Here is a 13,769-nt window from a genome sequence, read left to right as displayed (position 1 = left end):
CCCCTTTTCTATCATTGAGTAAACTGACAACCCCTGACTGTGACATATTTATGGATATTTCATTAAAGATTCAAAACTGTACAATGAACCCAAACAGTGAACTCGGTCAGTGCAGGACATTTGTCTAAAATTAGAGATTTAGATGAATTTTGAGCAGATTATGCCCTGTAAATATTGAGACGAGCTTTCCTGATATTTTTATACTTTTTATACAATTCTCTGTATTGTGTATTTTAACAGTCATACATACTATCTAACTATCTAAGCAAACAATTGAATTTATTTTTTCACAGGAAAACAAAATGATGAGATATCGGCCTGCAGCATATATCTTTTATGTGTTCTTCGTCCAGACCCCCTGGTTGTGTAAGACACACATTATGTTGGCTGTTAGGACAAGAAAGAAATCACACTCTGCTCTTTGACTCAGCAGTTTTATCTTTGCTGCAGCAAACATTGGATGTATAAATAAATTGAATTTGTTGTTGTGATGGTCACATCTTCTACCAGTGAGGTCAGAGAGATGCATGTTGGATGTTGACAAGCTGAATAGAAACAACCTGCAATAACGCAGTGTGTGTACAGTGCAGCTATCAGCAGCATGCGTACGGTCACACAGCAGCTGGAAGGAGTGTACTGAGCTCAGGGTGTGGTCAGAGAAAGCACCGATAGCAGAACAGTAGTTGATCTGTACGTTCGATAACGTCTTTTATCAGAGTACACACCGGATGCATTTGTCTTTGGTTTCTACTTTTATTATAAAAGCAGGAATCAGTATCATAATACAATGTGTATACATACAGCATATACAATTATTCACTGATAACTGAGGTGGGTGTGAATGGCGAGCTGCTGGCTGGTGATGTTGCCAGGTCCGGTCTACCTGCTGAGGGACTCTCGGAGCTGCTCGTACGTCCTCTGGTCCTGTAACACACGGACAAAGACGCTGCATGTTTGTGGTTTCCACACAGAAACAAGAGTGGAGCCTGAACGGCTTCAAACGGATCCTTAAGGAGGATCTCGGCCCTGCCTCTCTCTCTACAAACAGTCAGAGATCTGACCGCCTACAGCACACACTCCTATTTGCTTAAATTATTATTTTCTGAAAGAATGAAGGAATTCTGAGGACAGCAGCCCACAATTTAATGCTGCAGTATTTAGTGTGGGACTAGTCGGACCGGTTCTCCTGGCTACTTGATAGCAGGGAGGTAATGGGACGGTGATCTGATAGACAGTACAGCACAGAGCCTTCTGCAGCGACTGACACGGTCTGGAATTCTCTGCAGCGACTGGAGCGCTGCCAGAGTAATGCACACATAATGAAGCACTGCGTTGCACTGGGAGGTGTTACTGTGTCATAAAACAACCACATCAGGACATTAAAACGTACGTAAAGGACAACTCATTTAGCTTATCAAACTGAGAAGGGATGTACTCTCAAACTTCTTTTTAGGTTTGTTGGTTTTATACGTTCTGAAATGTTGAACTCATGAATAAAAAGGAAAATAATCACACAACAGTTCAATTAACAAATGGCTCAGAGGATCAAGAGGAAGCTGGGTATTGAACCTTCAGTTATCAGGTACTGACTGAGATGTGTTTGGCACAGTGTGCTCACATTCATAATCTCTTTGATCAGATCCTGATCTAAATCACACTGTTGTCTATTTACACAGTATACAGAATATTTTACACAGTATTAATAGTTTTTCTGTGTGTGTTTAAAGAATATTTAATATTTGACATTCTGGTCTTTCTTTTGTTAAATGAAAAAAAGAGGTTTAGCAGAAACACAAGTAAAGTAAAACTTCAATGATGATGATGATGAAGAGGTTTTATACATCCAAAGAATTTCTATAAAATCCAGAGCAGGCTTCTAATGGTTTATTTGTCAAAACCAGTAGCCACACCAGGCTGGTGAAGAACGAGGGTGTCAGTGTGTTTTATCTGTTTTTTTTTTTAAATATATTTTTCGTTTTTTATGCCTTTATTTGATAGAACAGCTGGAGACAGACAGGAAAGGGGGGCAGAGAGAGAGGGGATGACACGCAGCAAAGGGCCACAGGTCGGATTCGAACCCGGGGCCGCTGCAGCAAGGACTCAGGCTTCAGTTACATGGTCGCCAAAGCTCTAACCACTGAGCTAACTGGGCGCCCTGCTGTTTTATTGTTGGTAATTACCTTTAGTTTTATTATCTACAGTTAAGGAAGAGAAACTGATTACAAATGAAAACCTAAACAAAACAATACAATATAAGTATTGTCACCACTATTCATTCAGGTTTGACATTACTGGACTGTTTAGGCTGTCTTACCTTTTTGGACACAGATGGACGGACTTTCTTGAAGGCATCTTCGAAGTTCTGTTTGCTCACTCTGATGTCAGCAACAGGACCGGAGGAGTACGTGTGACCTGTGTGTGACAGTCAACACAGCTTTAATGGAATTAGGGCGTCGAACAGCAACTGAAGATGTATGAGGAAAGTACGACTAACAGAGTGCTGGTCTGCAAAGAGCCGAATGAAATGCAGTGTTTAGATTTAGCCTGCAGGACAAGTTAACTGCAGATGAAAAAATAAACCAGCCACGTTATTGAATAATTGGCTAATCTCTACAAAAAGACAGAACAACAAGTACTACAGTATGGACATTTTATTAAAAATTCCTATCCTTAGTGCATGCACACTATCTTTACTTCCACATGTCAAACTGTGCCTCAACAGTAAAGTGAAACCATGGGAACCTTTCCACTCACTACTTTACGTTACAGTCCCATGTGGTGTTACAGTACCATCTTTAAATCAGAGGTAGGTGTGAAGTTACCAGAATAAGCTGCTGAGGAATGCTGGGACTTCAGGTAGGCCCTCAGGGCATTAACAGATGCTTCCCTCACTAACGCAGTCAGGTCAGCACCCCTGGATGACACACACAGACACACACAGAGACACACAGAGACCTTTAGACTCAGTCTGGATTATTTTTCATTCTCACACAGATTGATGGATCAGTGCTTGTACATTTAGTCAGCAAGAGAACTGACATTGCAACAGCTCAGCCACTATTAAAACATCTCCTCCACTCCACGCTGACATCCTCTGTCCACATTACTGTCTTTCAGGCTGTAGCGGGTTCAGACGCATCCTTTGGTACCAACCATGTCATGCTGGCTTGTCAGGAATGGGGTTAAATAACGTAAGGGTAAGTGTTGGCGATGGAACAATCTTAATGGATATTTTCAGGAGGGTCCTCTGACCTTTGACCTCAAGATATCTGAATGAAAATGTGCATGTCTGCGCACTTTATGCTAATCCCATGCCGTTTTTTTGCATGCATTATAACTGTTGTTTTCTCCTAGTGTTTTTAATATTTCTGAATACTGGGGTCGGCAAACAGTGTTGGAACTGTATCAACTGTTTATGAATGGAAAGCTCAGACTCTTGTGGATCCAATGAGCCCAGTTGTATTCATGTGTGCTGATGTTCATCCCATAGGCGCCATTTCATTTTAGTGAGACTATTTTCTGTATAAAATACACTATTGGGACCTCTAGGATAATCACAGCCTTATGAAACTTCACAGGAACAAACTAGAGAGCGAGGGCATCCAGAGGAGGGATGGCTTTCTCACTACACTGTCAATAAGAGGCTTCCTGAGCAAACTCTAGAACAGCAGCACTCGCCATCTAATTCTTAAAGAAATCTCAAAATGTCAGATGTTTCTGATTTCAAATCACAGCACACAGTTCCTGACTTGTCTTTAACATGGTAGTTTGGAAGAATTTTTGACCATTTTTATCAGTTTAAGTGGTCAGGAATGGTTCAATTTTGCACCAAATCTGTGTAACAAATGGTGTTAACCCAAACACTGCTGCAATGACTTATTGAGATGTGGGGATGCCCATAATGCACTTAAACCATAATGTTCTAAGCTCTTACACACTCTAAACAAACGCAATGGTTATTACAGGCTGCAGCTTTCAGATGACGTTCACCACTTCAATGTGGCATATACTGTTGACCTGCCACCTTCCCTTAATGACCCTGCCCACTCTAAAAAAAAGAAAAAAAAAAAGAAAGAAAAAAAGAGTAAAATGAGTTTTACTGTAGGGAGGAGTGGAGTGGGAGAGGTTAAAGCCAGTTCATTCACAGTGTGGATGTGTTCAGCGGGTGTCTGAGGACAGCTGGAACTCACGTGAAGCAATCGCAGCGCTCGTCGAAGGCGATCTCTTCAAGACAGACATCCTGCTCCAGCTGAGGTTTGCTGCCCCCCTACAACATAGTCAACAGCTGTTTCATCTCTGTGCGTTCTGACATGTGGTTAGCCTAGCTTAGCATAAAGACTGGAAGCAGGGGGAAACTGCTAGACTAAAGCCTTCAAAAGGTTTTGAATATTAGGGATGCACAATAGGGATTTGTTTTCTGTCAATAACAATAACTGCTGCTTCCCATAGCCAATACCGATAACATGGCCAATAATTTCACAGTTTTGTATTTTAAAAAGTTCCCAACTTGTTCCTAACACACCTAACGGTAAGAAAGGCTAAGATGTCCTGAGCAAAGCTCTGACCTAACAAAATATAACTTGAACAAGAGTCAAAACTGTTTTGTTGTCATTTATTTTTCTAGCAAAGAACATAAAACTTTAATAAACTGATCATTTATCGTCTGTAATAACATTGTTAGGATAATTCTTAAAATACATTTCCCATTATCAGTCGATAATTTATCTGCCCTGATAATTATGCCTTGTTTTTCTCTTCCTCTTATTTTCCTTATTTAAATATTTGTTTACATACATGTGCATATGTACACGTGTGGATGTGTGTAAGTAGTTATATATATGGGTATGTGAGAGTATACAGTATATATATTTGTTTCTTTTTTCAGTCCCGTGGCTCTAGATGGTACAAATAGGGAAGTGCTGGGAATAACCTGCCATTTCATGTAACTGCTTTACCAAATAAAAAGCAGACAGAAACAGAAAAAACAAACTAGCTACAAAACATTACATTATGGGTTCTTGTGCTTTTTCCATCTTACCTTTGTGATGGTGAGCAGGATGGCGTGGCGGTCTGCTGGAGGTGGCAGACCTACATACAAGGTTTTATCTAGACGACCTGGCCTGAGTATGGCGGGATCGATGATATCTAAAAGACAAGAGTGACAACCATTTCAAAGCCTCTATAAATAGTGATTTGGATCCTATATTTCATGACTGAATACAAAAATATAAAAATATTTTTTTAAATCTACTTAAAAAAACTCTCAAATCAATCAAAATTAAAATGACTCCACAGGAAAATTCCCCCTGTGACCATTATTATGTATGACATTAAATCAATGTGTAAGCAGCATGTTACTGTTAGCTGAGGTGGAGCTGGATTAACTTGTGGATCGTGGAGCTGGATTCATTTGTGGATCTCTTTGAACATTGCAGGAGAACCAACTGTTTTTGTAAAGAGGTCACAAGCCAAAATGGTCTCCTTTCATCTTCAACAAGTACTGTATTTTAAGTAGCAAGTAGTAACTGAAATACTCAAATAAAGTACAGGCACATTTAAATTGTACTTAAGTGCAGTACTTGAGTAAATGTATGTGCTGCTTTCTGCCACTGTTGAAACTGTTGAAACTGTTGAAACTGTTGAAACTGAAATTCTTCCAGCTGTTCCAAACCGTCTCAGCCTCTTTCAGCAGGTCCCTGGTTACCCTGAGGGGGTCCAGGTCTGACTGAAGCTGGATCTGTACCTGGTCTGTTGGTGGCGGCCATGATGAAGACCTGCCGTCGAGTCTCCAAGCCGTCCATCTCTGTGAGCAGCTGGTTGACCACGCGGACGCTGGCTCCTGACTGAACACACACAGTGGGTCACATGTAGAAAGCAATGAGCCCAATACATTTTTCATTTACAAGATATTCAATCTCTGTCTGTTTAAAAGCAGTCTTCTACTCCGACTTAACAGTGTGAAGTTTTGGTATTTGTTACAACAGTAAAAATATTACTTTTGGTATCAGTTTTTGGAACAATGTATAAACATTTCATATTGTAGGAACATAAGGACAGTTTCACGTTAATAAAGAGGTTTATTTAATGAGTAAACCATTTTGGCAAATTCTGAAAACTGACAAAGAAAAAAAAAATTAATTAACTAAAAATAGAATAATCTTAAATAAAAATCCCAACTTGAAGAATGTAGTCAAAATTGTGATTTTGATAGTATAAAGTGATTTACACCACTACAAAAAAATGCCCATTCAATATAGAATATATGATGTAGCGTTTTCAGACTTCTCTCTTTTGTTTTGAGAATAAAAGAGAAACAATAAAAGGTGATGAAACAGGAGATGAGTACAACGGCATAGGTAGGTAAGTTAAAATTAATGTAATTAATTAAAAAAAAAACATTTTAAAAAGAAAAAATACTTTATTCTCTGAGATGGAGTAGCAGATCCCTCAGTAATCTGCTAGAAAAAAACTCACTAATTTGTAAGAAAAAAACAAGAAAAGGTGATAAAAAAAGTTGAAAATAAATACATTTAAAACTAAAAAAAATGTTTCAGAGGTTTTTCTCAGAATATTATCCTCACTTTTTTATCCATAATGGCCCTAAAGTGCTGCTGTAGGTAAGCACTTAAACCTACAAATGTCATCATTAGCTCTTAAGTGGAAATGTTATATGATCAACACCTAGACGCAAGACTCACAAAACACTGAACACATTGTTTGTTATGCGTGTACTGCAGCATATGTGACCCCACTCCTGTTTCCCAGGGTAGATGTACATCAGCTCTGTGGAAAAGCAGGAATTTGATCTCAATGCTGCACCCTGACTGCTCCTGCTGTCTTTATGGTGCATCTAGTGTGCACTACTGGCATCAACTGACAGGACGCTCCACTGCGCAGCTGCTGCGCTGCATTGTAGAATGATGTGTCGAACATGATGCTTATGGATTTCATTGTAAATCGAGATCCCTCTCACCTCGTGGCCTGATCGGCGAGGACACAGAGCATCGATCTCATCAAAGAAGATGACACAAGGAGCGGAGCTGCGTCCTCTCTGGAAGACCTGTCTGACCGCCCGCTCACTCTCTCCCACATACTGCACAGACAAGCATCAGTTAGTTCTAACATCGGGACAGGAAACAGGACAACAAGGGTGAACCGCTGCTCCGAGAGGGTTTACAATATTCAGTGTGAGGGTGTGAAGAGTAGGACTCAAAGTGGGATCATGTAAACAGGATGGGAAAAATAGGGCAAATCAAGCACACTGAATTGATGCTAGCAGAACACAGTAGGCAGAGGTTAGAAAGGAGTGTCTGTACTGTGATCCAACTCAACAACAATGCAACAATACAAAGGCAGCCTCTGCTACACAAACATGTCCCTGCAGCTTACTGACTCACCATGTTGAGCAGCTCTGGACCCTTGACAGAGATGAAGTTGAGGCCTGACTCATTGGCCACTGCCTGTCAGGAGACGACACAGTGAGACATAGTGAGACAATGACCAGCTCCTCTGTCTTTGTAGAAACAAGTTTGATTTAAGAACACGAAAAAAACATTTTTTATCAACTTTCTTCTCCTCCAGGATGGAGAGGGTGCAGAGCTCTCCTTAATGTAGATAACGAGAGGACAAACATGCAGCCATATTCCAGGAAATTGTGTAAAAACATGCGGAAACAGTTTCTTGAAGAACAGTCGTGACTACAGGTTTTGGGCTCTGTAGAGGCACAAAGGTACCAAATCTGGCAACCTCACTGTGATGACAAGACTCCAGGAAGCTGCGTCACTGCACCTGGCTGCTGTTCAACAAGAAATAGTTCCAGCACGTTAACTCCTCCTACAACCACAACTTACTGTAATTTCTGTTTCACGTCAATAAAATAAATATCTGCTCAAAGATTGTCAAACGACCGATGAGAAACTTTATGAATCAGCCAACCATAATAATGGGCTGGCTAAGTTAAATGTATGCATGTTTGTTTCTTGTCCTAATTTATGTCTTTTCTGTGATGTTGCAAACAGAGCTGCTGTGACACAAGAAAAACATCAGACTTGATCTGACAATTGTTCGTCAATGAGCTTTAGAGGTGTTAGTAGGTGTATTCTTTTAAATTTGTCTCTATTGCTAAGCTAGGCTAACCATTTCCTGATTCCAGAGCTGTTTGAGATTTTGGTCTCATTTCACTTTCAGAAAGTTTCAAGTGTCATCGGGTTCAATTTAAGACCATTACTAATGCCATTTCAGACCTATTGTACATCTATACTGGCAAAAAAGGTATGTGGGATATGAAGGAAATTCCGTATTGGTTCCATTTTGGTTTGGTTTTGTAGCTGTTGCAGCATGATCAATACACATTCTTTAAAAAAAACTTTATACAAGTAACATGAACTTAATTAATACTTAATTAGTAAATTTTTAAGATCTGTCAAACTCATATTTTGAGACATTTATTGGATTTTAAACTTTTAACGACCCAGCAGACCCCCTGATAAATGATTTTGTCATCAGGGCCCCTCGGCTTTGGAACGAGCTGCCTGAGGACATACGGTTTGCAGAATCAGTGACTTCTTAAATTCTGACTTCTTAAAACTAATTTTTTAGGGTTAGACTTGCCTTTATGTGATGTCGTATTTTTTTTACCATTTATTACTATTATTCACATTCACATTTTCAATAGTGCTGTGTAACTATCAGGTATGATTGTGTGGAACCTTAGCCAGCAGTGTTTTTCCACATCCTGGAGGTCCAGCCAGCAGCACACCAGACGGAGCACTGAGCCCCAGAGCTCTGAACTGCTCTGGAGAACGCACTGGAGCCTGCAACACAAACACAAACACAAACACAAACACAGATACAGAGACACACACACACAGATACAGACACACAGACAGGGACATAGCACACACACACAGCTGTGTTAGTTAGGGCAAACAGTAACGGTGAATCAGATCAAACGTGGGCCAGATCACAGCCAGTCCACCACTGCACTCTAAATAACCCAGTCTGTTCATCTTGTAGCTATGGACACAGGACAGTCTTCTGGGACCAATAACAGCTCACAGTCATGGCACATCTACATTTTCTTGATAAATCTCTGTAAATATTAAAAAAGGGACATGGTCTGCAGCTATGGAATCATTTTAACATATGAAATCTCATCCTTAAATTAAAAGTTGAAAGTATGACAACACGTAATGATCCCAGAGGCGAGGCTGAACCAGTTTACCAGTATGGCCATGGTGAGCTCCTCTCTGATGTCCTGCAGCGCTCCCACATCCTCCCACGTGACATCAGGCACGGTGGCGAAGCCCTCCCTCTTGGCCGAGGGCTGGACACTGGCCAAAGAGGCCTGGAAGTCTGACATGAGGATGGACAGGCCGGCCAACTCTTCCTCTGACAGACTCTCAGTGTTCTTCAGCAGGTGCAACAGGTGCCACAGCTCCCCCTGCTGGACAGAGCATGCAAGTCAAATAAATAATTCCATAAGTGGAAAGTGCTGTCACTCTCAAACTACTTGATTACATTATTACGGTTTCCTGATGTGATTAAAAGTTCAGTAATGTTTGGAAACACAGCAGGGCAACTGATTAAACTGATTTTACATACATTTCTCTTGAACACGGTGACAAAATGCAAATAATCAGTTAAAAATGTACCAAAGGCTGAGTCCTCGCTGTAGTCTTTGCTATGTATCAACCCCCTTCTCTCTCCCCCCTTTCCAGTCAACCTTCAGCTGTCCTATCTAATAAAGGCAAAAGCTCCATACCTGCTGGTGGTTCTGTCCCGACTCTTCCTGAGGTACTGGGTTCATGATGTCTGCAGTCTGTTGCTCTCTGACCTCATCATCTGTTGCAGCAGGCTCAGTCTGGACTCCGCCTGTTAACGGTTCTTCAGTGGAGGTCTGGCGGTGGCTCTGCGGCCATCCTCTTATCTCCAGCAGAACCCTGTTGACGGCACTCATGGCAGCTTCGCGGCACAGAGCCATGAGGTCTGCGCCCACATAGCCTGGGGTGAGGCGGGCCAGCTGCTGGTATTCGAAGTTCTCCGGCAGCTTCAGCTTCCGACACAATGTCTTCAAGATCCTGGCAGAGCACAGAGCATTCTGAGTGTGAACAGAGCCAGAGATTGTGATCATTGGGTAAATGCCTAAATCCCAACGATTTGCACATATCACTGTGACGGAGGAATCTACTGGAAAGAGCACATATTAGAATGTCAAACACATCAACAGAGATCTGTGAGGAAATCTGGAGATGTAGGGATGATATATGGAGCTTTGACCAGCAGGTAAATAGACAAAATGCAAGTGGAAATGTGTTTTGAGACTAATAATCTGGATTATCACGACGTGATGTGGATCCCCATGTATGGCTGACCTGAGACGAGCTGCTTCATCAGGAATACCCAGGCAGATCTCTCTGTCGAAGCGTCCCGCTCTGCGGAGGGCGGGGTCCAGGGAGTCTGGCCTGTTGGTGGCACCGATGACCAGGACCTGTGCTGTCACTGTCAGACTGTTCAAGTCTGTCGGGAGGCAAGCACCAAAGATATGTCATCTCCCCCGCGGAAGTCCAGCTAAAGAATCTGATAGCATTCCGTTTGATGTGTGTGCTAAACATGCATGTGTGAAATTCTCTAATTTAAATAGCTAGCCCAAACTGCCGCTGCTATTTCCACTTGCAGCTCTTTACTAGACAAGTTTAATATGTTAAACTTATTCCACGAAAAGGGTATTTAACGTAATATGAGTCTGCTTGTTCCAGTAAGTGAACTTTCCTCAAGTACACGTCACTATGAAGGCAGTGTACCCTACCGTCCATGCATGTTAGCAGCTGGGCTACAATCCTCCTCTCCATGTCTTTAGAGGCCACCTCTCTCTTAGGGGTGATGGCGTCTATCTCGTCTATAAACAGGATACATGGGGCGGAGCTCTGCAAGGGCAGAGAGAAAGACGTGGTCGACATTATTTATCATATATCAATAACAGCAGTTATACTGGATCAGCAAGAAGAAAAGCTCCACTGACCAAAGCCAGGTCAAACAGCTCTCTGAGCTTCTGTTCAGACTCCCCGGACACTCCAGACACCAGCTCCGGAGCGGACACCTTCAACATGGGCAGCTGCAGCTCCTGAAACAAAAGATGGGCAATTTCTATATCCGTATTCACAGTGGCAGGCAATTTAACAGAACTTGCAACACAGCATTTCAGATTCAACAGGACTATTTTCTCCATGGGCTGCCGTTCAGCCTGTACTCACCCCGGCCACAGCCTGGGCCAGCAGGGTCTTTCCACAGCCAGGGGGTCCGTGGAGGAGAAAGCCCCTCGGAGGAACCATCCCCAGCTGCTGGTATACCTCTGGGTGACGAAGGTGGATCAGCAGCTTACACACCTCCTGCAACAAGGTCAAATAATAGCAAGTGAAAACTACAATACAAATGGATAATATAACATACCCTCAGCAATGAAACTGAACTCCTAGTGGACGCTGTGAGGTTGAAGATACTAACCGTTAACGTCTCTTCATTACCTCCCACATCTTCAAACTTCAGAGAGGGATACTGCAGCTCTGGAGACTTTGACTTAGCTGAGAAGTGATTCATACAGAAAAAATGGCTTGTAATGTAACATAGAGGACTATTAATCAATTAAACAACCTCAAGAAATAAACATTACATAATAAACACAATAAATACATTCATCAATAATGGAAATAATTGTTAGCTGCGACCCTATGTGCAGTGTTTGACAGGCTCAGTAAGGATTAGGTTGTTGTGTGCTGATCTATATTTTATAGTTAGACTCTAGTTAAATAGACGAGGTAGTACCTTTCTTGGTCAGTGTGCGTGACTCAGTAGTTTCCTTGGAGATCTTTGTCCTTTTTTTGGACTTTTTGTGAGATTTCTCAGGCTCCAGCATGGAAACATCTGTCTGCGGGTGACAAAAAGAAATGGCAGTTGGTGGATGAGTCGAGCATCGTCAGCTGAACACATACAGAGCAAAGTGAAATACCTCGAGTGAGGGGGTCAGATTATTGTTCATTCCTCATTCCTCTGGTTTGTTGTTGTATTAAGGTCCACATGTTTTATAAGGGCAAAAAACTTTTCTAGCACTAAATGGCTGATGAAATAACTGTCAATCATGCATCACTGCCCACACATCACACCGACCCAATACATCAGCATTGGTGGTATTATATTTTACTGTATCACAGAAATATAATATATATAATACAACCTATCATGTTTAAACTGTCCTGCTCAGTACATATCATCAGTGTTGAACAGTAAGGCATTACTAGTAATGATATTACAGTAATAATAATATTACTTTCCCAGTAACTAGTAGTGTAACTTAATAGTACCGTTAACCCCCCCAAAAATAATTAGTTACAACATTAATACCTACTGATTTGAAATCCAACAATCCAATTACATCCTTTGATTCCTTGGAGGAAACTAACTTGGAAGATGGGAACACTTAAAACTCAAAAAAGTAGTGTAACTAATTACTGTTGGCAGGGAGTAAGAAGTAATAATATTACTTTTGAAAAGAGTAATGAGTAATAAATAACCTTTTCTGAGCCCAACACAACACAACGCATGTCTTGGTCTTCAATAAACAAATTCCTTCAAAAATGTATATGTTCTGTTTTTATGTTAAAAAAAATACTGGAATTGGAAAAAAATAAAATAAATTTAAGTCACAATATATTGAATCATAACCACTGTATTGTAATATGTATCGGATCGCTAGATTCTTGCCAATAAACAGCCCTCTTATCTAACAGGCAATGTTTTATATTCTGAGCTTTTTCCCTTGTGAGAGAACAACATAACACCTACTGAGTTACAATGTCAAGTTGTACTGCAGACCTCCACGTGTACATACATTTGTTGCTGTGTTAGTTGGCTCCTCTTCACACAGGTCGATGAGGATGTTGCTCTTCTCGGGGCCTCTGCCTCTATCAATGAACCAGCCTCCTGTGGAAACCAGCGTCCCTGCATTAGGAGGGGGGTTGGCTACGGTGGCAGGACTGCTGGCAGCAAGCTGATCTCTCCTGGGTGAGGAGCAGGCGCTGGAGTCGGGCTGTCCCTTCCGGTAGAGGGATGTGAGAGAGCTGTTCATGTGGTTGGTGGGCTGTGGGTGTGGGTGTGGCAAAAACACACAGTCAGAATCAGATTTAAAAATATTGATTAAAAAAAAGCCTAGGTGGAGCCAAGTGCACTCTCAGTGCTAAATATATGATTCTACTTTATTAGCCAGCAGTGTGAGTTGAAGGAAATAATATAACCAACACGTTTCTACTGTTATTCCTTAGATTTAATCTTAACATCATTTCTTACAGTGTTCTCCAGAATGTGGTCATCACTGTCAGAGGACTCCTCCGAGCTGCTGCTGCTGTCACTGTGAACACACAGGAGGGGAAGGCGTTAGTTGGAGAGTGGAGCAGAGAGAAGGACTGTTAGAGCCCTGAGGTGACAGACATGATCCGCTGGTCCAAACCAGGCAGTAAGCAGAGAGGGTCCTTTACCCAGTGTCATTGTGGCTGTGCTTAGCTCTCTTAGCCAAGTGCTTGCTCTCCAGATCATTGAGCCCAGACTCTTTCGCGATCACCTCGTACACTATGAGACAGGAAAAACGACATTGGAGCTCCTTAAAATACATATTGCAAAAGAGGACGCTTTTATGATGAAAACTGCAATGGACTGGTTGGACCATGAGGGCGGCTGTGGCTCAGAGGCAGAGCGGGTCGTCCCCCATTCGGAAGGTTGTT

The 13,769-nt window shown here is 41.7% G+C and overlaps 1 protein-coding gene across 2 annotated transcripts in view; it reads right to left on the bottom strand.

Moving 5' to 3' along the window:
• Window positions 1-744: 744 nt before the first annotated feature.
• Window positions 745-13,769, bottom strand: part of nvl (nuclear VCP like) — a gene marked incomplete at its 5' end in the record, with an annotated part of 13,564 nt that continues 539 nt past the window's right edge. Inside the window, 20 exon segments of one of the 2 annotated variants that reach the window (XM_035663998.1) lie at window positions 745-924; window positions 2,315-2,412; window positions 2,823-2,914; window positions 4,191-4,267; window positions 5,039-5,145; window positions 5,744-5,843; window positions 6,974-7,093; window positions 7,398-7,460; window positions 8,709-8,813; window positions 9,224-9,445; window positions 9,764-10,079; window positions 10,374-10,518; window positions 10,808-10,925; window positions 11,021-11,122; window positions 11,253-11,387; window positions 11,503-11,579; window positions 11,821-11,923; window positions 12,884-13,132; window positions 13,339-13,399; window positions 13,527-13,617. In XM_035663998.1, the coding sequence (XP_035519891.1) occupies window positions 880-924; window positions 2,315-2,412; window positions 2,823-2,914; window positions 4,191-4,267; window positions 5,039-5,145; window positions 5,744-5,843; window positions 6,974-7,093; window positions 7,398-7,460; window positions 8,709-8,813; window positions 9,224-9,445; window positions 9,764-10,079; window positions 10,374-10,518; window positions 10,808-10,925; window positions 11,021-11,122; window positions 11,253-11,387; window positions 11,503-11,579; window positions 11,821-11,923; window positions 12,884-13,132; window positions 13,339-13,399; window positions 13,527-13,617 (2,426 nt within the window). 2 annotated transcript variants of the gene reach the window in all.

This window comes from Morone saxatilis, unplaced genomic scaffold, assembly GCF_004916995.1.
Source record: "Morone saxatilis isolate NCDOM2014 unplaced genomic scaffold, NCSU_SB_2.0 Contig19, whole genome shotgun sequence".
Classification (NCBI taxonomy): domain Eukaryota; kingdom Metazoa; phylum Chordata; class Actinopteri; family Moronidae; genus Morone; species Morone saxatilis.
Note: the sequence above shows the minus strand (reverse complement) of the source record. Positions and strands in the feature narration are given on the sequence as shown.